Source organism: Molossus molossus, unplaced genomic scaffold, assembly GCF_014108415.1.
Source record: "Molossus molossus isolate mMolMol1 unplaced genomic scaffold, mMolMol1.p scaffold_m16_p_5, whole genome shotgun sequence".
In the NCBI taxonomy this organism is placed as follows: Eukaryota; Metazoa; Chordata; class Mammalia; order Chiroptera; family Molossidae; genus Molossus; species Molossus molossus.
The window spans coordinates 82,740,438-82,762,972 of record NW_023425388.1 but is presented as its reverse complement, the minus strand read 5'-3'; the positions used below and the strand labels follow the sequence as shown (position 1 = coordinate 82,762,972).

The 22,535-nt window shown below is 36.4% G+C and overlaps 1 protein-coding gene across 1 annotated transcript in view; it reads left to right on the top strand.

Annotated features, from left to right (window-relative positions):
* ZPLD1 (zona pellucida like domain containing 1) overlaps window positions 1–17,227 on the top strand; it is a 61,374-nt gene extending 44,147 nt beyond the window's left edge. The window contains exons 6-11 of the mRNA XM_036243721.1: window positions 2,367–2,464; window positions 3,867–3,947; window positions 8,695–8,866; window positions 10,068–10,176; window positions 16,446–16,475; window positions 16,993–17,227. Coding sequence (XP_036099614.1) covers window positions 2,367–2,464; window positions 3,867–3,947; window positions 8,695–8,866; window positions 10,068–10,176; window positions 16,446–16,475; window positions 16,993–17,168 — 666 coding nt within the window. The 3' untranslated portion in view covers window positions 17,169–17,227. The remainder of the gene's footprint in view (window positions 1–2,366; window positions 2,465–3,866; window positions 3,948–8,694; window positions 8,867–10,067; window positions 10,177–16,445; window positions 16,476–16,992) is intronic.
* The last annotated feature ends 5,308 nt before the right edge of the window (window positions 17,228–22,535 follow it).

Sequence of the window (22,535 nt, the reverse complement as noted above, 5' to 3'; positions counted from 1 at the left end):
ACTGAAAAATTCATCTGAAAGTACAGAGAATTCCCCCAGACCTCCTCTGCCTGTACCCAAGTTCTTCAATTATTTGGGGGTATACTAGTTACAGTTGATAAACCAATATTTATATATTATTGACGGCAGTCCATCATTTACATTTAGGTTCATTCTTAATGTTCTGTGTTTTGTGGGTTTTGACAAATGTCTATAGCATGTTCTGTGAGTTTTGACCAATGTCTATGGCATATGTCCATCATTACAAAGGCATTTTACTGCCCCAAACTACTTTTTTTTTGTAAACACAGTACCATCATAGTATTTGGCCACATTAAAAGGCATAGAAAAGCTAGTACTTATAATAGAAAAAATTTTTGGTATGCTTTCACTAATTTACCAAAATTATATGTTTTATTTGTTTGGATCACTAATATTTGCTACCCAAGTATAATTTTATTGTAGCATTTCAGATTAAATATTATTTCACAACCATGAGGGGCCTTGTCTTCCTATTTCACATGCAGTTTCTCACTTCTAACCCTTAGGAATGATGAACAGTTGTGTTATGTACCTACTGCTCTTATTCTCTGAATAGTCATTTGGAGAGGAATGTTGTACCTACCCAATTTGGATTCAGTGCAATTGTTTATTTCTGTGTGTTCTGGGATTCAGTAAGTGTACTTAGGAAAATTTATTTATAAAAGTAATGACTGTATAGACTATGCTATTCCCATATATGTGGCTTACTTTGATTGAACTGTGGCCTTATTTTTGTGAAATATAAATATATCAGTTTTCTCTGCAAAAATGAAAAGTGAGAAGGATACTGTGAATTTGAATTGTACCCAAATCAGTGTCTTCCAAGCAGATACAAAAACAGCAAGTCTGAAATAAAGTTATGGTCATTATAAATGTTTTCAAAAATTGAAGAAAAAATCTAAAATAAATATAACTTATGTTAGGGACAATATTGTACTAACAAGAGTAAAGGCAACTATCTAAAATAAAGTCAAAGAATTACCTTTAGAAGCCATTTTAGGAGGAAAAATGTGATGATTCATGGTTAAACCACAACTGAGTCACATCATTTGCAAATAACTTTGAAGTATAATAATTACAGAGAAGTAAGTTTCTTCTCGACAATATTGATTCAAGTGTAAGAGGAAAGTGCTGTATAGTTAATGAAGTGTGGATTTCCTGAAGAAGTTGGAAAAGGGATCAGAAATATAATTAAATAAAAATGCTACCTATTAGAAATGGCTAAAGGGGCTATTGTCATTTATTATGGAAATATGGAAAATAAGAACAACACATAATTATTTATTTATCAGGCTTATTTGGGAATGAAATATTCTACATGATTGCAATTTTTTCAAAAGTGAAGCGTACAAACTATTAGTGTTGTAATTTTTAAAATTAAAAGTTGCTTTCTTTCTAGCATTCCAAAACATATGCTCTGTATTTTACCTTGTTTGATGACTTTGAGATTTCATAATGAATATTAAATATGTCCCTTTGCTGCCAAATAGCAATATCTTCAGAGTTACTGAATTTGGGGAAAACAATTTGCCTCCAGACTAAATGATTTAACAGCTTACATTTGTAGGAGATTTTTATTTTTATTTTTTATTTTTTTGCATTCCACAAGTATTTTTCCTCTTTTATTAACAAGTTAAAGAGGTAACTTCTCAATTGTTAGTCTGCTGCTTTAATTTATTTTGCATCAGGAATATAAATAGTCCTCTAGAACTGGCCTCAACTAAGACTACAAAGTAGCATGAAGTCCTGAGGTGTCCTTCCATAAGTAACCACCAAAGAGTTTGGTTCAGGAACTCTATGGCATATATTTTGGCAACTCAGAGAACATGTTGGTCTCTGTTTTTCATTAAATTTGATAATTTCAAATTGCCATAAATGTGATTTTGGGGTAAATATTTTCAAGTGTATATATAAAGACATTCAACTCTCATGGCAAAGGGCTTACAATAAAACAGATATACTTAAATCAATATATTTAGATAAACTTTTTAAATAAATGGAATATTAATTTAAGTAAACTGAATATTGACAATTGAATATGAAACAAACAAAATAGTAATCATTGACTATTAACAATTCAGTATAATTCAAATACTACACTGAACATTCACCATCATATAAGGTAAACTGGGAAAAAAGATTTATGTATAGAAATGAATTTGTTACTTGGATTTGATTTAGAACTGTTTTGACAAGATCTAGAAGATTAGGTACTTTTTGGAGTTGGTTTGGTATTTATGTTGATTTGCCCCTCTTTTTTTTTTTTTAATGACATTACTGTTTTAAATGGTAAATATGCTGTTGTTGGAAAGGCAATGATGGACTGTTTATTTTTTCATCATTAGGATTCAACCTACAGTCAGCAGTTAATTATCCCAAGTATAGGATTACCTTTAAAAACCAAAGTATTTGCAGCTGTACAAGCCACCAATCTGGATGGCAGGTACTTTCCAACTCGTATCTTTTGTTGGTTAGAACATTCTGGCTGCCTAAAACCTCATGAATCAGAAAGTTAGCTCATTCATTTTTAATGTTAAAACCACTGTCCTTGCCATGACATTTAATCATGCTAATAAACAGAAATAACAAATTACAAAGATTAAAGGGTGACACTCATGCTATGTCATTAATTGGAAAATAACAAGTCTTCTCATAAAGAAGGAGGGGTGGTGACTGGAAGAGGGGGTGGCGGATCTGGGATGCCAGAATGTTCTACGTTTTCTTCAGAAAGATGATTAATCAGATGTAGTCATTTTGTGAACACATTATTTGTGCACTTTTCTATTTGTCTGTTACTATACAGTGAAAAGTTTATTTAAAAAACCAAAGAACTCTTTCAAGAATCTGGGCCAAATTTATATAAAACAACCCCAGGAACATGTCTGCAAGAAACCCCACAAAAAACCAAAATCATTCAATTTTCATATGACACTTGTAAAATTCAGAATGATAAAAATTGAAAGGGAATTCAAAAACTAAAGACTTAATCCTGATCTAAAAAAATTGTAATATGGCTTAAAATATATGTAAATGGTTTATTTTGGGTTTCTCACATATTGTTACTTAAACTTTGTATCCTGAAGAGATTATTATACTCTAGAAGTTTGGTTCTACTTTAGCTTCTCCCTCTCTGCTTTTTGGTATTTCTATTCTTGTATATATGTGATTTTTAAAAAATAGTATTAGTAAATGCAGGTTTTTATTCAATTTTACTGGCATTCATTCCCAGGGACTGGTAATTTTTATGACACAGAGTTGGAATGAAGTAATGTATGAACATGGGCACGATCTGGCCTTGTGGAGGGGGGCTGTGTCTCTGCCTCATGGCTTCCTTCTACCTAACACAGTATCGATATGGGCTCCCACTCCCACCCCACCCCCACTTATTCATTTAGATTGTATAATTTATGGTATAATTGAGTGTATAATTTATGCACCAAACTCCTTTGCTGTGTGTGGTATAACATCCTTTGTCATCTGGTAGAGACAGTAACTTCTAGAAACAAAAAGCCATTTTTCTCAGTGAACTTAGAAGCATCTATGTGGCTGAGTTTTGGGTTTTGGTTCCTCAGGCTTTGACCGTTCGGTTGCCTTGTACACAATCTGTGTGTATGTGGTATTATATTAGCCTTAATGCCATTTAATGTAAGATGACAATTTATTGCAGCTTTTAAAACACCTTTGAGTTTAGTAGAATGTTTTCATCAGCAAGAACCCTCTGCAAATAACTAATAAAAAACTATATTCCATGGGGTAAGACACTTGTCACTATTTACTTGCCTTAGATTAGTAACGAATACCCCAAAGGAGTTCTGACTCTAGATTATGCTTGCCTCTTCCCGCAGATGGAATGTCTTAATGGATTATTGCTACACGACCCCATCAGGGAACCCAAATGATGATATTCGGTATGATCTCTTCCTTAGGTAGGTGTCTAGTCCTGCATTGATAGCATAGACTCAATAGTAGTAACTGAATTGGAAAATATAAGTCAGATAAATAAATTATAGGGTACTTTTATGGTTTTAAATGTAAATTTTTACATTTTAAACTTTTAGTTTGTATAAAGCTGGAGGTATAAAAGTTGAGAACAGTTTTCAACACAAAATGCTGACAAGGCTATTGTTGATTGAGAGTTGCAAGTAAGTTAGGTTCATCAAAGATGTTTTATTCGTGTTTAGGACATATGAGAATAGTTCACTGTCTTAGCAAAAGCATGGCTAGGCTGTTGTCAATAAGAAAGGCAGTGGGAGGGCACTATGTATCTATCCACAGCTAGACTGTCTCATTGCAAGTCAAAAGGAGAGTAAAATTAAAGTAATGGTCCAGATAATTTAAACCCCAAAATGCTTTTCTTCATTTGTCAGTATTTAATATGAAAGTATAAAATAGCCTACCACTCCTTTTTTATTAGAGCCAATAACTTCAACTTCATTCCCCAATAGACAGTGATAGAGTGAATATAATCTACATTTGGGGAAAGGGGACATTGATCATAAATACACTCAATCATCTCAGTTCCCTTTCAGCATTTTTATCTGACAGTAGAACAGACTTGAGAGTCAAGCAATGGCTTCTAATCATGCTTATAAAGTGCAGTTGGCTCAGATCACTGCTGCTTATTGACATGTGATGGGAGTAACATGATGGGAAGCCAAAAGAATATGTTTTATTGTCTAATCAAGGTTAAGATGATGTTCAGAGGGTATGGTCAAACTGATACTCATATTGTATCATTGGAAATGTTAATTGGGCAACATTTTTTAGAAAATCTATCAAAAGCCTTAAAAGATTTTATGTTCTTTGATTCCATATTTATAAATTAGGATGAATATTCTAAAATATTTAGAATTTTCTGGTCTATCAGTACTATTTAAAATAGTAAAACATGGGGACAAACTGGATGTTCAGCAATAAGGCAATGGCTAGGTGAATTATGGAGAACCAATAAATTGGGGGCTCACACAGGCACTGCAGTCATGTAATTATTTACAAAATTAAAAAAAAAAATGGTTGGCTCTATTTTATTTTCTCCCTTCCAAATGTTCTATACTGGAAATATATAGTTCTTAAATTTTTAATGTGTTAAATATGAAGTGAAAGAATCAGCATATATACTTGCGTATATACCTGATCTCATTTGTGTTACATACAAAGGTTCACAGTGGTTATTTATGCATGATGAAATTGTGGATAATTTTCTTTTGACATTCTTCTTTTTCCAAATTGTCTATAAGAATCACAAATCGATAATGCAGAATACAGTTATCTGATTTCTATCTGGTATGACTATGGCTCCAGCATAGTTCTCAATCTTTTCCGTTTTCTTTTTTTCCCCCCGGTGGTACATGCCCCTAGCGGGAACCGAACCCGGGAGTCTCTGCTCCACAGGCCGACGCTCAACCACTGAGCCACTGAGTTTCTTTCTGGAAACTATAGAAGAGTGAAATGTGTAACTAAAAGAAGTCCCTCAAATGCCATTTTTAGTAAAACTAGGAGAAAAGAAAGTCCCAAATATGTGTTAGTGTTGATAAAATCAGTTAAGACTACATAAAAATGTGGGCTAGGCTTGTGAATGAACCTGGGAAACACAGGGCTCATAGCCTCATGTAAGTTCAGAGTGGCAGAGAAAACTCAGCTGCACAATTACATTATTTCAAAAAATCTTGCCTGCAATTGTAAAACAGGAGGGAGCCCCTGAATTGAGGAAACCCTTGAGGAAGGTAATTAACATTCCACATTGCCCTAGGAGTCTCTGGAAAAAAACAAGTCTAGGGAAATCCAACTCTTTCAGATATTAACAGTGAACAGATAAATGCATAAATGCATTTCTGGTAGCATTCCTGTACACTACAAGAAAAATGTGGAAAGTGGCAGAAAAATTTTTTAAAGATGAATTAAACCCACCGGGGAAAATGTTGCCAGGCCCTGGCCGGGTGGTTCAGTTGGTTGGAGCATCATCCCGTACACCAAAAGGTTTTGGGTTGGATCCCCAGCCGAGGCGCATACCGGAGGCAACCAATCAGTGTTTCTCACATTTCTCTCTCTCCCTACCCCTTTCTCTTTTTCAACAAATCCTGGGTGAGGATTAAAGTAAAAAATATTTTTAAATGTTGCCATGAAACAACGTAGATTTGTAATTAAGCATCCCAACCATAATTTTGTTTTACAATTTAAAAAGTAAACCCTGGCTGGTTTGGCTCAGCGGTTGGAGCGTCAGCCTGCAGAAGAGAGTCCGGGAATTGGTTCCCGCTAAGGGCACATACCAAAAAAAAAAAAAAAAAGTAATTATAGCTGTGAAGATACAATTATAAGAACTCAGGTATGTTGGGACAGTAAAAGGTAAGGCCATAAGAATGTGAAAAGGGAATGAGAAGAATTTTAGATGAAACAGAACATGATTAGAAGGCATGCAAAGGAGAATAGACCAGCAGAAAGCACAGTGTGTGGCAGAGAAGATAAAAATAAGAAATGCAAGTAAAAAGAAATTAATATAAAGGCAAGGATAAAAAGGATTAGAATAGAACCCATAAAATTAAAAGGTGGCAGAAAGAATCTACTACATGTATAATATGCATGATCAGGATCCCCCCAAAAGAAACCAAAATAACAGAATAGAACAAATATTTTAAATTATAATTCAGGAATACTTTCATAAATTAAAAGAAACTTATATCAATATAGTAAAAGGATGCCTTGGATAATATCAAATCTTACGTAAAGTGGAAACTAGGGGAACTAAAAAAAAAAAATAGTCAGAAATATAATAAAAATGAGAAATTAACTACCCTCTCTCTGGAAACTTAGTTCTAATGGACAAGAATTAAGTAAGGATATAGAAGATCTAAATGATATAAAAATAAGCCATATATTGATAGCTAGTAGTTTAAAAGAATATCAGAAAACAGAAAGTCACCACCACCTGGAAGTTTAAAACTCTTAAAAAACACTTGGATTAGAAATGGAAATATGACTCAACATTTTGCAAAAATTATAGAACAAGTAAATTCTTTGAAAAAACAAAATAGAGAAACACAAGCTACTCAAATCAAGAAAAAAGGGGTAAAGGACAACTTCATAAAAAACAACAACATATGGAAATAAGGAAGGTATGGGCCTACTATATACCATAGCTAATAAAAGCTCCAAAATTATTAAATAAATGTGTTACTAGGCACATGCAAGACTAGACACATAGACAAAAATTTAGAATAAAAGCTGAGAAATAGATCCAAAATATGTGGGAATTTACCGTATGGTAGACTGTGCTATCACAAACCAGTGAGGTAAACAGATTCTTAAAATAATGCTGGATAACAGATCACCGTACGAAAAGATAGCACTGGATCTATAGTCTACTCAATAACCATTCAACACACTCAATACACCATAATAAACTTTACACAGATTATTAATTTCAGTGTAAAAACTATAGCATTAAAAGTGTAGAAGAAACATATTAATATACAAAATATCTTTAAACCTTTGGAGTAAGGAATATCTGTCCTCAGCCCAAATACTAGACACCATAAAATAAAATATTAAACACACACACACACACACACACACACACACTGAAGAATGTCCAAAGACAAACAACAAAGTACAACAATATGCAACTTATATAACAAGCAAGGCTTTCCTCTTCCTAAAATAAAAAAAAAAAAAAAAAAAACTCATAGAAATCAGAAAGGAAAGGCCAGCAATTGAAATCTGGCAAAGGACATAAGCAGTTTTCAGATTAAGAAACACCAAATTGTTATAATGTATATAAAAATGCAAATTAAAATTATATGGTGATTGTTTTTCCTATCAAATAGAGAACAATCCAAACATTTTTCCATAGGCTTTGTTGATGTAGCTCTGAAGGAAAATAAAGACTTTTTTTCATACATTACTGAGGAAGTAAAAGAAATGTAACAATATTTATAGAGAGCAATGTGGCAAACTCCATCAAATGATCTCACAAATGTAGTGCATAGATACCCTGCACATGTTCAAAATGCTGTATTATAAGGCTACCCATTATTTACTTTGTTTGTAAAAAGCAAAGTATTCACAGGTACATAACTAGGGAACTAAATTAACTCTGCCACATGTGCACAATGGAAAGCCACACAGCTGTGGACACAGAATGAAGAGGCTCTCGAAATACTGATATGGAAAGATCTCTTATGACACATTGCCAATTTTTAAAAAGGCAAGGTACAAAAATATATAGGCTCTGCTATCATTAGTTCAAGAAGGAGGGAGCAATAAGAATATATTGCTTATGCTTCTATTTGCACATTCCCTGGGAGGATGCAATGCAAGTGGGGTCACCTCTGGCAGGTTTGTATGTGGATGTGGAAAGGTGTGGACAGGAGCACAGAACAGAGAAGACATTTCACTCTGTACATGTACACTCTTTGGATTTTTACCACGTAAAATCACCTATAAAATTTGACAGTAATATTATAATCAGAAACTGATCTATTTAGGTTTTATGATCTAGGTCATTCTCGTCATATCTGTTGAGTTAGCTTATTCTCTTACTAAATGTCTGTCCCATGGCGTGACTTGGTTAGCTCTTAAGGTAGCGGGGTACTCTTAATACTACAGAAATGTATTTACAAGCCCCAGCAGGCTGGTCATTTCCAATAATATCCTGTTTTCACATTCCCTAAAACGCAGCTGTGACAAAGACCCTCAGACCACCGTCATCGAAAATGGCAGAAGCCAGCAGGGCCGGTTCTCCTTCGAAGTATTCCGATTTGTGAAACACAAGAATCAGAAAATGTCCACCGTCTTCCTGCACTGCGTTACCAAGCTCTGCAGAGCTGATGACTGCCCCTTCCTGATGCCAGTATGTTTCTGAGCGACTTGATTCTAAAATGTCAAATAGATCTAAGCTGAAAGGTTATCAAGTGCTAGGCTCTAATTTCTATCGCGAGAGTGGCTGTCATCAGGTCAATGAAGGAGGACTTATTCATCCATCCAGTAGAGATCTACTGAAAGCCTACTTTGTGCCAAGCGTTATACGAGAAACAGATACGCATGCATGAATTCAGTTAACTCATCCTTTAGGAGCAGGGAATAGTCACGGAAAGAATGAAACCCGACAAAAATGGCCTGGCACCAAGGCAGGCGTAGATAGGGGCTGTGGTAAGGGGCAGTGCTCGTCATTGTGAGAGAGTTGAAGCAGGAGATGCTGGGAGGATTGGTGGAAGAAATGAACCTTGAGCTGTGCCTAAAGATGGATGAACCCCAAAAAGACAAAATCAAGAGTGTGAGACTCACTCTGTGCCAAAGGACGGTCGAAGTCACAGGCACTTAAGCAGAGGAACTAGGGAACTTCCACTCTTTGCTAAGATAGTGGGGAACCTGAGGAGAGGGCAAGGCCGGCACCAGGAAGGGGGAATGGGGCCAGACGCCCGGAAACTCCTTGGGTTAAAAATGAAAAGCAATAAAAGGTGTGACTCTGAAGTGCCTAAAGCCATCATATAAAATATTGGTGAATAAAAAAAATGGTATTGCTGACAGACCTTCTAGGGTCACATCAATATTAACCTGAAGAAAATGCAGGCACGTTCTTTTAATTTGAAATGACTTTACTATGTTTATATTTATGTTTAATTTCATGCATTTCTTTATTGTTATCGATTAGTTGAGTCCCAACTGGCTGTATCAGATGGGGTTAAAGGGAAGGTCCACGTTACCTTGGCTCTGTGCTGACCAGCGTTTCAGGGAAAGATTTATTGAAGGCTTGAGAGAAATAAAAGAGGAAAAGTTTGATAAACACAGCTCTTTTTCAGGAGAGCCACGGAGCTATGTAAGTTAACGAGGCAATGCACTATTATAATGGGAGGAAATAAGAAATGTGGCTCAAGCCAGAATAAGAAACACAGTAGCAGTTATATGTAAAGTAATTAAATAAATGCACAGAAGTAAATGAATAAAATTAAACATGTGGTATCTCTTCCAAAAGAATCTGCTTTCCAAATGGCCATAAAAAAAAACAATTTTGTGCCGGTGTGGAATTTCATTTGTTTTCATTAACTCCTCAGATTTGCAGCCACAGAGAAAGGAGAGATGTGGGGAGGAGGACTACTTGGAGCCCCCAGAGCACCTCTGGAAATGCCATCCTCTCTGCGGGGCCCATCATTACGCGGAGTGGTAAGAGCACCCCTCCTTTTGGGTGTAGTAATAGACAGTTCCAAAATGGCTTGTTACTTGGCTTCTAAGGAGAACTCAAAGTGGTTCCTAAAGAGCACTAATTAACTGTAAGACAAGATAAACTGCTAAACAACTTTAATTTCACAGTAGTTTTCTGTTTACTCAACTTACACAAAGGGTAATTTTGTCTTTCTCACATTTCCCTTTTTTAGATACACACACACACACACACACACACACACACACCCCAAGTATACCATCCTAGACAGTTTCATTTGCCCCTCCTGATCCACTCCACCTTTCCCCACTCCGCTCTCTGCCCCTGAAGACTGGCCTATGTGGACTTGGTCCATAGGCAGCCTTGACATCTAGTGTCTGGTTGGGCTTGGCCAATAAACAGGTGGCACTGTCAGAGAATAGAAGTAAAGTCTACACAGCTCCTGCCAGATACCTCTCTCTATAGAGCTGGTCTCTCAGCTCTGGACCCTCCCCTTCACCTTCACCCGTAGCCCAGATAACTCAACTTTCTTTTGTGAATTTCCTGCATATTTATTAACAGTTCTATTAAATTCTCCTTAAATTGCCCAGTTTGAGTACTATTTGTTTCCGCCCAGGATCCTGATTATTAGATACCACCATTCAGTGGACTCATTCATACTCATGAATCTAATGGACACAACTGTTCATACACACATACTCTCATGTATACAAATACAGTATTTGTGTATGCATGCCCCTCCATCTCTCTCTCTTTCTTTCAAGTGATATTACTTTACATCAGCATGAAACCAGAGACATCCAGAATAAAACAAAGCAAATTAAAAAAACAAAAACAAAAACCGGGTCGCTCCAGCTTTGGTCCTAACAAGTTCTGTGACTTGAGATTTTACTTCACTTCTTTGGGCAAATGTTTCTTCGTTTTAAAAATAAAGGTCTTGAAAAAGACATACAGGTTCTTTCCAACTCTATAGTTCTAAATTTGTCTTAAAAAGCAGAATTCTGATTTGAATTACATTCTAATAATTTTTTCTCTAATTTATATTAGTTATAAGTCTATTGTTGTGTTTTAATTAGATTATCTTTACCTTTTCTTTTATGCCTTCCATCCCACAGTGAAAAGAAAGTTTTTCCTGAATTAGGTAATTAAGTGTTAAGTGGTTTGGGTCTGAAAAATCCAGGCAATTATTTTAATTAATTATACACTCCTCTGTGTTTGTATAGAGAAAGCATTATTTAAAAACAAACTAGTAGGCCTTTTAAATAATGCAGAAATGTATTAAATATAAAATTTCAAACTTAGTCCATACATCCCAGAGGGTTTGGTATGTTTTGAATGGTTTGAAAATGACTGGTTTGTGGTTTGTAAAAGGCTCGAGTCTTATCTCTAACCAGCTGTTTGAAATAGCTTATAACATCGCACTGCATGGAAACTCAGCTCTTGTTGCCAGTTATTAGGAAGGCTTTGGGGTAGGCACAATAGAAAGGTTTGGTTTCTACAGAACATGTCTAGTGTCAGTTTGCTGTAGAAAAAGAAACTTGAAAGAGACATCTCTCTATTCATGTTGAGTAGATGGCTCTTCCTCCTATTATCCTCCTTGCTTTCTTCTTTACCCGGATGAAACGGAATTTATTTATTTATTTTTCATTTCTTGAATTTAAATATTATACATTTTACATAATTTTCTAGTGTAAGACAATTTTTAAAAAGACCAAAATGTCTAAGATCTCCCAAATCCTAAAAAGATTACCAAGGTAGAACTTTCTAAATAGCTAACCAGCTATACAGGTTTGTAGCTTTCACCCACATCATATTTAGTCGCCCAAAATATCTATGTTAAAATCTCAATGAGCTAATGCCTTTAATCACAATGTCACTGATGTGATGGCTGGATTTCTTCCTTTTCAATTTCAACTTGTTTCTACCTCAAAGGTGACATTTATTCCCCCAGCACACTAAGGTGATCTCTTAGTCACCTTGGCCTCTCCGCTGGCAAAGCCCACAAAGAATCATGTTCAAACCTTACAGACCCCCTTCCGTCCTCTCTCACTCTCTGTGGATTTATTTTTTATAATTTAGATAAGTAGCAGTATGAGGTTTCTTGTTTTTTGGTGATCACAGTGTCCTCACTGTGTAGAGGATCATATATAACAATGTTTACTATAATATCCATGCAAAATAATATTTTAAATTCCATATAAACACAGAACTCAGAAATCAAGCCATATCTATCCACAGGCAAATTCAATATAAACTTAATGTCCTGCTTATGACCAACGCTACCTTCTTTCCTTAGTCTTACTTTATTTTTACCTTAGGTTAGCTAGAATTTATCTCTCCAGGTCCTATGGTTGATTTTATAGAGAGAAGTCCAATTTCAGGCTTGAGTTGCTCTGTTCAGATCTCTCTGATACTGGAAAATTTTGCTTTGTTTATTCATTGAACCACTCCTTTCCCCAGATATTTTGGCTTAGGTCAAGTTTAATAAGATGTTAAACCTCAGAAATGTTTTGTTCTGTGTTTTAATTAGATCAAATCCATTCTCGTTATTTTTACCCAACATTGTCAAATCATATTTTTGTGTGGATTTAGGAAAATATTCACATCCTCAAAATTCAAAACCGACAACATTCCTGAAGTGTTCTTCTTTTGAATTCCTAAATACTAAAACTATTTGGTAGGGCATTGCTCATCATGGGGTAAAATTCTGAAAATTTAAAGGTATCAACACTGAAAAATGATGGTAACTAACCGTTTGTTTACACATAAAATTCCAATGGAGAGGTCCAAGCCAAGCTCTTGTTCAACTAGCATCATTGAGTTTTATGAGACATTATTTAGCCTCTACATGGGACAGGCACTTGGCAGAAACTTGGAATGCAAGATAGAATAAGCCACAGTCTTTGCCATCAAAGATCTCAGAGTTCAAAGGTAGAGATAGACTGAACAAACATAGGAGGGTGGAAAGTAAAAAGTTTAGAGGATCTGAACTTGAAATATTTGGTTCATTTTATCACATAGGTAATTGAAGATTTTTAAAAAGTTTGTGCTAAGAAAGAAGAATACTCATTTTGCACATATCTTTGTACTAATGTTCTTTTTTTCCCATTTATTTTGACTACTTATATAAGAGAAAAGCAGAGAATGACAATTTATCTGCCACTTCTGACTTTGGAATAACTATGGTAGTATTGCTACCACTTTTTTCCTATTGGTACTCAGCTAACTTAGTGGGTTTTATATATATATATATATATATATATATATATATATATATCTTTATCATTGAGAGTATTCCATTGCCTCCTCCTCCAGGTTCCTGTACTGCCCCAGGCCTTCACCCTATTGTCTGTGTCCATGTTCTTTGATTAATTTCTTCCTGCCCCACCCTGCCCCTCTTCCCTTTGAGATTCTTCAGTCTGTTCCATGCATCCATGCCTCTGGTTCTATTTTATTCATCAGTTTATTTTGTTCATTTTATTCTATGTGTAAGTGAGATTATGTGATATTTGTCTTTTTCTGACTGGCTTATTTCGCTTAGCATAATACTCTTCCCTCCATGCTGTCTCAAAGAGTATTAGATCCTCCCCTTTTTTTTTTAAGCTGCATAGTATTCCATTGTGTACATGTACCACAGCTTTTTTATCCATTCATCTACTGATGGGCACTTGGGCTGTTTCTAGATCTTAGCTATTGTAAATAGTTCTGCTGTGAGAAAAAGACAAATACCACATGATCTCACTTATATATGGAATATAATCAATATAACAGTCTGAGGAATAGGGTAGACCCAGAAACACGGAAGTAGGGTACAGACTGACAACCCTCAGAAGAGGGGGTGGTGGGGGGTGGGAAGAGATAAACCACAGAACTTATATGCATATATGCATAAAAATGGACATGGACAACAAAGCCGGGGACGTGACAGGCGGGAGATGGGGAGGAGGGTGTCAATGGGGTAAAAATGGAGAAACATTTGTAACAAAAATAAAATGAAAGAAGAAAGGAAGGAAGGAAGGAAGGAAGGAAGGAAGGAAGGAAGGAAGGAAGGAAGGAAGGAAGGAAGGAAGGAAGGAAGGAAGGAAGGAAAAAAATAGTCCTGCTGTGAACAAAAGGGTGCATATATTCTTTCTGGTTGGTGTTTTGGCCCATGAAGTTTAATATTCTAATTAGAAGGTTTCTTTTGGCATTATATCTCTGTTAAGAACAAATGGGCGTGAGAGAAAAACAGAAATATGTGGTGAAAAAGTCTCCTGGAAGATGTCTACCTCCTCTTTTGGAGCTCAACAGTGCATTTATTTATTTTTTAAATTGTTATGATACTAATATTATAGGACACCAGAAATAGCAACCAGATAAACTTATTCTCTCCATTTTTATCCACTATCAAATACAATTCCAAACACTATTTGAGTATTACATGCTTTGAGTTCAGCCATCTGCCAAAGATGGGATGCTTTCAGTTTCAGAGTCCTGGAACCTGGAGCTGGTATGGCTTGTTTGGCACTGTGTCCCCACACCAAGATTTTGTTCACAGCCGAGTCCTCATGGGTGACACCTGGGATATTGTTCTTACAGAAGTGTTGAAGATAACGTGGGAGAGGAGGGGATATTCTGACTTTTTTTTATTAACCTCAGGATGCAGAAAATAGTTGGGGTACCTTTGCCTAATTTGGGGCTCATAGGAAGAAAGAGCTTTCTACTCTTTAATAGAAACATATTTCAAGCCAATGAGTTTGATGTCTAAACAAAGAATTACTGTTAGAAAAGAATTCCAGAGTATAATATATTCTCCTCATGTTCCAGGGAGGTAGCTTGCCTTGGGAAAGGGTCACACGGATCCTTCGGATGAATTAATCACAGTTCCTTCATCCCATCTCTTTCCATGAGAAGAAAGTGTCTATAAAATGGTGCTGGTTGGAGGTTAGGATTTTCCTAAGGGTGCCTTAAAAGGAAAATTGGAGCTGTTTTTCTTTTTGTCCTATAGCCATGCACCACGCCATTCTAAAGATTCCTGTGAATGCACACCCTATTAATTCTGGGCATTGCACTTCAGGGATCAAGCAGCAGAACCATCATTCCTGCCAAAACTCACATGTCCGAAAAGAAATGGCATTGGATGTTTTATAAATATCTCACCAAGTTCTCCCATCAACGGTTTCAGATGCCTATCTTGGAGTTTTTTAGTTTGAGAGATTCATCTCTATAACTAAAAATGTTTTTCATACTTGGCTAGTTTATATTATTTTAGAAAAAGAATGCTGAAACTGAGCTTTTCTTTAAACACATGTTTACATTATCAAAGAGGCTGTGACAGATGGAAGTTTCTTCATCTGTAAAGTGGGGGTAGAAATCATATCTAAACCATATGGCTATTATGAGGATTAAATGTGGTAACGTATGAAACAGCACTTTGTAAACTGTAAGGCACTAATACACATTAATCGTCCTAATATTTATTCTCCAACATCAGTCAACTGCACTCATTTTATGGTTCAAATAGCAAACATTCACAGATGCGTACATACCCACATATTTAAACACAAATATGAAGTTCACTCACTGTACAAGCTCAAGGGTTAATTGCTATATAATTATTTAATGGGTCACAAAAAGCATGAAGCCAAGGGAATGTGTTCATTGCATTGATTATTATGTTTGCCAGGAAAAAGTGAAAAATCAACACCTTCAATCTTTTGCTTTTCAAATGCAAATAAAACTACACTTGAGCTCCTGATATCATGTTTCCCTTTCATAGTTATTAAGTGTGGATTTATCTTCTTGGAACTTAAAAGGATGTTTTTGCTGATTACAATGGGCAAATTGGCAACACTTAAAATAGAGTGGCACTAAATAATGAATATTTCTCTATAACAGAATAACAAATGGCCGCATATAGGGTTATAAAAGATGTAAAAGCTGTTAACAATCACTGTCCCCACTAACAGGACTAAAGAGATAATGATGAAGCAAAGCCTGCAGAAGGAAATACAGCTCGGTATATTTTGTGATCATATTTGTATGCCCAGGGCAGTGGCAGGGTCTGGGCTTGGGGAAAAGATAGATGATGAAATTTCACACATGTGGAATGGAAAATGGGAAAACAGAATGGTTTAGGACGATTTTTATTATTGCTTTCCTGGTGGAGCTTGTGGGTGAAGATGAGGAGACATGTTGGTAAAAAGTAGTTATAGAATTATAATCAACGGAGATAAATATTTGGAGACACAATATTGCTCTTTTTTTTTTTTTTCCTTTCTCCCTTTTCCAGATGAGACTCCAACCAACAATTCACAGCTTGGTAAGATAATTAACATACATTGAAACTAAAAGTATAAATTTTTTAATTTTTAAGTTATTATTGGTGATCAGTTGCAAATCTGTAATCAGCTTAATGCACCGAGTTCTGCTTTTACAAGTTTGTTATATTTTAAATAACAGTTCACTGAGGATTTCTAAATTCATATGTGACCTGTTGGTCAATGTTTATAGGATTTTATAGGTGGCTCTTTTGATTTTGTGGCTGCCTCAGAGCTACCAGGCTTCTAAACTACATATACTCCTTTGGTTATTGGATTGAAACATAGTCATATAGATTGTTGCATGGCCCATTGTCATGCTGTTATTCTATAAGATACTGATGACAGATGTTTTGTATATATATATATATATATTTATATATATATACACTCACACACACACATATATATATATATATACATATATATGTGTGTGTATATATATAATGTTGGGGTAACGTAAAATAAATCTGATATTGGACCTTTCCACTGTTTTTTTTTTTTTTTTTTTACTTGCAGGTTCTCCGAATGAACCTCCTTTCCAGCTAAATGCAGTCACCAGCGCACTGATTTCAGGAATGGTCATTCTGGGAGTCATGAGCTTTTCCCTCCTCCTATGCTCACTGGCCCTTCTACACAGGAAGGCATCCACTAGTTTGGTGTTGAATGGCGTAAGAAACCCAGTCTTTGACTGACTGCAACAGGTCGTTGCTTTGGAGAGAAGGCTCACTGACGGACTCTACCATGTGTGACTGCAGTCAGTGTTCCATCTGAAACAAATGTGAGCCAGCCCTTGATATTTGTAGGTTTGGTAGATTTCACAGTGTAGCTCTGCAGCATGATGCTAGAGAAAGAATTCTGATAACATTGCTGTTGTCTCTTATGGATGTGGTCAGCCCTATTTGTGTGGTATCAATGATTATACTGACAATAAGCAAACACTCTTCAGGACTTAGATCCTGCAGGATAAGTCATATTTTATTTTATTTCAATTTTCTTACGATTATTGGTTATAGACATAAAAGATAGGAATAGAAAAAATAGACTTTGTTACATTTCCTCCCATAAGTATGAAAACTCAATGCTATGCATTTAGAGTTGCAGTTCTAAAATGAAAGTTGCTTTTTGTTTTATTCCAGCTAATTTCACCGAAGGATATGCTTTAATTGGATTGGCCGGTTTAGACAGCTGAGATTTAACTACTCTTTCTATGACCTCCTGCATTTTGGGCTGAATTCCATGTCTGATGACATTCATTTTATATATATATATAAACTCCTAGGAAATGTATCTTTTAAAAAATGTATTGAATTTACTGGAGTGACATTGGTTAATAAAATTATATAGGATTCAGGTGTACAATCTATAATACATCATCTGTATATTGTATTATGTCAATAATGCCCCAAGTCAAGTCTTCTTCTATTACCATTTATTCCACCCTTTACCCCCTTCTACCTCCATCCCATGCCCCTTCCCTCTGGTAATCACCTACTCTTCTCTGTGTCTATGCGTTTTTTGTTTTTTGTTTGTTCTTTGCTGAATTTCTTCATCTTGTCCTCCTAATTGGGAGGAAATGTCCTGGAGCAACCATTTCTGAGCAAACAGTAAAAATAGTTATTAACCTCCGAAAGATACTAAGTGACCCTCGATCATTTTCTTTGGGCTGTGATCAGTTTCTCCTTCTGGTTCGAATCAGCACAGTGGACTCTCCTCCAGCAGCTGTGCCTTCCAGCAGTGAGGCAATTGAAAAAATTATTCTTAATTCAAGTGTCATTACATGGGAAAGCAAACTGAAGTTGTGGGAAAAGGACATAGTCCGCTAATGTAAGCATAGTGTTTCTGTGTGGGTTTTTAACCATCCAAGTTCCTTTTCTTCCCCCAAGAACAGAGAGGAAACAGGTTAAGTGAGTTTTGCAGAACTTTGCTAGAGTCTCCATGAAGAAAATGTTTCTTTTCTTACAAATTTCTGTTGCAGGCAAAGCAAATAGTGTGGAGGAGGCTTTCTTTTTAAGGTGTCTTCTTGAAGCTGTCATAATCGCCATGGAGTAAACAGTATTTTCCTCTAATAATAAGCTGCAAGAAGCATTTGATCCTTTATCCATTTTGCAAAAAAGTTTAAAAAGCCAAGTTTTAAGCAAGCTCTGTTCTTACACACACACACGCACGCATGCACACACACAGCCTTTTATTTGTTCAAGCTATCTACATAATTGAACATACAAAACAATTCAATGACAAACACCAGGACCTAGAAGCGCTGTGGTAACTATAAAAATAGTTGTAAAAACTAATTTCTAGTTAACATTTGTGACCCATTATTTAGTACTTAACTTACTATACTGCATGCAAATCACTATGCAATTTTAGATTTGGTTCAATTATCAAATCAAAAAGCACTTTTTCTCCAATTTGCCTGAATAGTTCAGAAGGAAGTGTTTATGTTACAATATTTAGCTATATAATTGCCTCAACTTTCTCTTTCAAAGTGTAGACACAGTCAGAGTGACCTGGGATCTGGAAAGTCTCTGGGTGATTTCTTCACTGCAAAAAGACCTACCACTTAGAAAGCAAATCTCTGTGTTACTTAACAATAACTTTGATGTGAACATTCTGAATTTTATCTGTGTTAACAAATGCATTTTCTAATTTAAAGGGAAAAATTGTACAAAAAGAAAAATATGGACCATGCTACTATGTGTCCCTACATATATGTAGACTATATTGAAATATTCTGGAAAATCTATTTCAGATACTTTATGACAATTGAATTGCCATTGATCCGAGGATTAAATCCTATGAATAGGACATAATATTATTGAAACTAGTTTGTCAATTTGATTTTTGTGCTTTTGGGATGGCTGCTGTTTCAACTATTGACCTTTTAACTTACATCTACCATATTATAAAACTGAATAACAGACATATCATTTTGCAAGCAACTTAAATCTCATTATTTTTTGCCACCCTTTCAGCATAAGGGGAGAATCAAAGCTATAATGAGACAAAGCAGATTTGTTCTACATAGTTTTCTTCTTACAAATCTGCAGTTCTATGTAGTATTTAGTTATATTGAATATTCTGGTTAGTATAGTGTGAAAACCTTACAAAATATGTGCAAATGTTTCTTCAGTTTTAATACCTCAGACTGTTTTTTGCACTTCAGGGGTAAGGTATGATGATATGTAAAAGATGATTATTTAATAAAATAACTGTGAATAAATATCATTAAAATAGTGACTTTTTATTTTTATTTTATTTTTTATCCTCATTTGAGGACATTTTTCCATTTTTTTGCTCAGATATAGTGGGAGGGAGAGAGAGAAAAACATTGATGTGAAAGGGACACATGGAGTGGCTGCCACTCGCATAACCAAACCAGGACTGGGGACAAACCACAACCGAAGTACGTGCCCTTAGCGGGAACCGAACCCGGGTGTCTCTGGACCTCAGGCTGACACTCTAACCAATGAACCAAACTGGCCAGGGCAAAATAGTGACTTTTAAAAAAAAATACAATTATCCTTATTCTTTCACAAGCATTAAGGAAGATCAAATTAAAAATAAGCTGCCTAACGCAGCAGGGAAGGCCAGTGGTCTCTGAATGCAGCTGATGAAACTCATCCTCTCCATGTTGAGCTACCTGGTTATGGTCCTGGGTTAGGAGACATATCTGTGAGATCAACAGAGGCAGAGAAAACAGTACACTTTACCTTGACTCTGAGCTCCGACTAAAACTGAGACTGTGGTTTTTAAAAATTTGAGGAGAAAGTCAAATCTGAATATACAAGGAGCTTAGCGTCCACCTACAGTGGCATAGTCACTCATGACAGTTTCATCGAGGCGGAGCTCTCATCCTTCTTTGGGATGTGACATGGAGTTGAGGAGAAATCCTTTTTCTAACTTGGAGAATGCAATCTTACGGACGTGAGTGCTACTCTGGGTCCTCACGAACTGGCAGTTAGCTTTGGGAACACCATAGACACGGTAGTTCTTGAAGGGGCATTGCAAGCTGTGGAAAATGTAAGGCAGTAAGCTTCTAGAAGTGAGAAATGAGCAGGAGAAGAAGTCCAGGGGCGACACTTGCTTGTGAACACATGAGGCACAGTCTGAGGGGTTCCCAGAGCACTTGGCGGAGAGCATTGGAACCAGACGGAGAGCCTTCTATCATGACAGTGGGGGCTGGTCGGGCAACACACATTTGCTTTCATTCCATATTTATAAGAAAAAAGGCAAGCTGTTCAGAGATCAATTACTTTTGAGAATGAGATTCCTCAATGATTACTAGTGAGGAGGCATTTAATATAAAACAATCCAAATTTGTAATTTAGAAGAAAAAAGAAACATACTTGGGTAGTAAACAAAACAAATAGCGGAGTTAGCTGGCATGTTAGGCAGGATTTTCTAGAGAAAAAGAGCTAATAGGATGTACATAAAGAGATTTATTTTAAGGAACTGGCTCACATGATTAGAGAGGCTGACAAGTCTCATGTTCTGCAGTAATCAAGACCCAGGAGAGCTGCTGGTATATTTCTGATTAGAAACCCAGCAGGCTCAAGACCCAAAGAGAGCCCTTGTTTCTGAGTCCAGCACCGGAATAAACCTGGGTCCCAGCCTGAGAGGCAGTCAGGCAGGAGGATTTTCTTCTCAGTCATGGGAGGGTCAGCCTTTTTGTTCTATTCAGGCTTTCAGCTGATTAAGTGGCGTGGGATTCCACCCACATTAGGGAGGGAGATCGACTTTACTCATTTATTCAAATGTTAGTGTCATCCAGAAAAACCCTACGGACGCACCCAGAATATTGTTTGACCAAATGTCTGGGCAGCCCATGGCCCAGTCAAACTGACACAAAAGGAACCATCACAGCTGGTAAACTTGTAAACATGCTATCAGTATGGATCACACTGCTGAAAACCAAGTCCTAATCAACCTGTAATAATAGTAAGGGAAAGAATAACTTAAAAGTTTGACAGTCTACAATTAAAATGATTTTGAAATATGGAAGGTCTGGAGGTAGGGGCTTATGAGCAGAGGGTCCTCTTTTATATTAGCAGACAATATGGATCAAGTAGAGAAAAGATGGGCATAAGCCCATGTGCAGTGATGAGCTCCCAAGTGACACCAAATTATCGCACATGGTCAGGAGAAACAGGGCAGGAAGACTGGCATCCAAGTGCCGATGGTCCTGCATCTGGCATTCTGCAGGGTAGCCTTTGGAGCAGATGAGTGATGATATCAGCAGTGACAACAGGCCAGAGCAGCAAAGAAGGTGGAATAGCGAAGCAGAGATAATAGGGAGCAAATGCAAAAAGGCAAGTGCTGGACATGGGAGGAGAGGCATGGGAACACGCCCGCTGGTCGGAGACAAAAGTAGAATCTTTGGTAGCTGTTGCCCATACTTCTCATGATGGTGGTCTGTCTCCCCCAGAAGCTCAAAAGAAGTGTAAACTGAGTAAACATCAATTATATTTTCGTGTTTGTGAAAATATCTTGCCTAGTAGCTTATTGGTAAACACATCAGTCTCTGCAAATTTGAAGAACACAGGAGAACTAAAATGGCCTGGATGAATGCCACTTTTTACTGAGATAGCAAGGAGGAAACTGGTTTGGGGGTTTTCTACTCATGCGTACTAGATATAATATTTGGAAATTCCTGCTCAGTAAACTTCATTTGTAAAATGCTTTGTATTCTCAGCAAGGTGGAATTGAGAGCTCATATTGTTATCTGCTCAATTCAAACCTCCAATTCCTTTTTGCCTCTGTATCTGGATATTCTCTGTTTTAATATAAGCGCCAATATGATTACCTAAGCTTTTCTTTTCATCTTCCATGTTGAAAAGAGAAGTGTCATCATTATGCGAAGGTTTACTCAAAGGCAACGTGGCTTAAATTTGGAGGTTCGTTTTCATGGGGAGCACAGCTGTATTAGCAGTGCCCACAGCGGGATCCTTCCTGAGTAAACCTCTAACCCTGAAAGGACATCCTGGGGGAGCCGTGTTGACAATTTCACACAACTCACAGTCGTACAGGCCTTGAAGCTATTTCTCCTCTTGTTTGTAGTT